This window comes from Dendrobium catenatum, unplaced genomic scaffold (genome assembly GCF_001605985.2).
Source record: "Dendrobium catenatum unplaced genomic scaffold, ASM160598v2 fragScaff_scaffold_220, whole genome shotgun sequence".
Lineage (NCBI taxonomy): Eukaryota > Viridiplantae > Streptophyta > Magnoliopsida > Asparagales > Orchidaceae > Dendrobium > Dendrobium catenatum.
This window is the reverse complement of record NW_021318682.1, coordinates 908,603-910,894: the sequence shown is the minus strand read 5'-3', so window position 1 is coordinate 910,894 and position 2,292 is coordinate 908,603. Positions and strand designations below refer to the sequence as shown.

Sequence of the window (2,292 nt, the reverse complement as noted above, 5' to 3'; positions counted from 1 at the left end):
TTTATTTCAATAGTTAAGTTCAATTTAAGTTATTTTATCACAACTTTTTAAAAAATTTTATAATAAAAATTTATTTGTTACAACTAAAATAACTAAATTATTTTACTAAAAAAAAAAAAAAAAATCACAGCTAAGTGCTCAACCTTTTTAGTTATTACTGCAAATGTAAAATGGAAAAAACCGGCCCTGTAAAGAAATGGTCGCCTATATCTTCGTGTGTCCTGACCGCCTCGTCTTCCAAGAATCCCGTAAACAACAAATGACCTCAAGTCTCGCCTGCTCGGTCGACCCGCTTCTGCAAGCCAATTACCAATACTTTCCTCCATCTCACCGCTGTAAAAAGCACCGGCGGCCATTTCACCGCCGCGAGGATCTCCGCAGGCTCCTTAACCAATCCAGAAACTGCCAACAACTTCTTCAAATCCACGCCCACATCATTCGATGTGGCCTCGCCAGCGGAGATCATGCTGACACTTCCCTACTCTACCATCTTCTTCGTCTCTACTCCTCATTCTCCCGTCTTGACCTTGCTTCCCGTCTATTCCGCCTTTTCCCCAATCCTTCAACCTTCGCTTTCAACCTTATGATCCGTGCACAAACCGCGGCCGGCGAACCCACCCGATCTCTCCTACTCTACAACCGCATGATCTTTTCCGGCGTATCTCCTGACAAGTTCACATTTCCCTTCGTCGTACGCTCGTGTACCGCCTGTTTTGATGCGGCAAAGGGTAAGGAGGTTCATGCATTCGCCATTAAGACCGGCTTCTGGCGTGACCCTTTCCTCCTGAACGCACTGATCAGCCTCTACTTCTCGTGCGGGGATGCGGCTGATGGGCTCAGGGTGTTTGAGAAAATGCGCGTGAGGAGCGTGGTAACCTGGACTGCACTGGTCTCAGGGCTCCTCGCATGCGGCGATCTCGCTGCTGCGCGAGCTGCATTCGACGCTATGCCGGAGCGGAACGTGGTGAGTTGGACGGTCATGATCAACGGTTGTGCGAGAAATGGTCGGCCGGAGGAGGCGTTTGCTCTGTTCTGGAAGATGTTGAAGGAGAACCAGAAGCCGAATTCTTACACGATGGTCGGTTTGCTGATCGCCTGCTCGGAGCTGGGGAGTTTGAGTTTAGTTCGATGGGTCCATGACTTCGCCCGTAAGAATGGAATGCTCAAAAGAGGATTCTATATTGGCACCGCCTTGATAGACATTTATAGCAATTGTGGGAGCATTGGTGAAGCTCTCAAGGTGTTTGACGAAATGCCTGTGAGAAGCCTTGCTACTTGGAATTCGTTGATTACTAGCTTGGGCGTGCATGGACGTGGAAAGGAAGCACTTGAGCTATTCAGAGAGATGGAGAAGATGGATTTAATGCCGGATGGGATTACTTTTGTTGGGGTGCTCTGTGCTTGTGTGAGAAGTGGAATGGTTGAGGAGGGATTAAAATTATATAAGATCATGAAGGAAGACTACAAGATAGAATCAGGAGTGAAGCACTACGAGTGTTTGGTTGAGCTTCTGAACAGTGCTTCTATACAGGGGAAGCCCGCTGAGCTTTCTTCTGAACTGAGCACTAGTGCTCAGCAAATGCTAGTTAACGCTTGCATAGCCTGCGGAGAAAACAAGGCAATGGATATTGACTAGTTTTCATCAATCGGTTGAAGTTAGCCAATAGAACGGGCGATATTTTTTTAGCCCACATGGATGAATGATGTCTTGAGTTGGCGTTGGGATGAAGATTTAAAAAATGAACTTTCTTCATAAGATACATATGCTATGTGCTAGAACATGCACGGCTGAGATGAATATCTTAGCTTTACATAAAAGATTTAGGAAATACACAGATAAGAGAAGGATGCAAGACTTGTAAGAGACATCAGGGTTTTTGCATCAAAAATCCAGGAAAGAGAAAAAACCATGGAATTTGCCCCCATCAAAATAATTCCATTAGTGCTTGCTATTGATTATAAATGATATCCTTCATTGAGGGAAGACATTGATGCAATTTAAAGAGCATTTTATATATTTGAAGTTGGAAGGATCCTGTGTGATGAAAGTTATTTTTAAGAGATTGTTTGCTTGTTTGTTTAGTCTTACTCATTTGAGAAGAGGAGACCATATATCACAAAGGACAACATAAATCCTAGTGCTGACATTGGGAGTCAGAGTTGTGTTGATGTTTGGATTGGTCTTATAAAATATGGATTTCATTGACATTACTAGTGATGGTAGTTGTTTAAATCACTAGGCATTGGTGTAGTCCGATGAAAATTGTCAGAAGGCCATGTGACAGTGGATCG

The 2,292-nt window shown here is 44.0% G+C and overlaps 1 protein-coding gene across 1 annotated transcript; it reads left to right on the top strand.

The window, feature by feature from the left end:
- Positions 1-221: 221 nt before the first annotated feature.
- LOC110099773 (pentatricopeptide repeat-containing protein At3g26630, chloroplastic-like) lies at positions 222-2,017 on the top strand. The gene has a single exon (XM_020827029.2). It carries the CDS (start codon positions 260-262, stop codon positions 1,634-1,636), a length of 1,377 nt encoding a protein of 458 aa, XP_020682688.1. The 5' UTR covers positions 222-259; the 3' UTR covers positions 1,637-2,017.
- Positions 2,018-2,292: the final 275 nt, after the last annotated feature.

Coding starts and splice junctions, on each gene's coding strand:
- LOC110099773 (XM_020827029.2), top strand. CDS start 260: ATGACCTCAAGTCTCGCCTGCTCGGTCGACCCGCTTCTGCAAGCCAAT.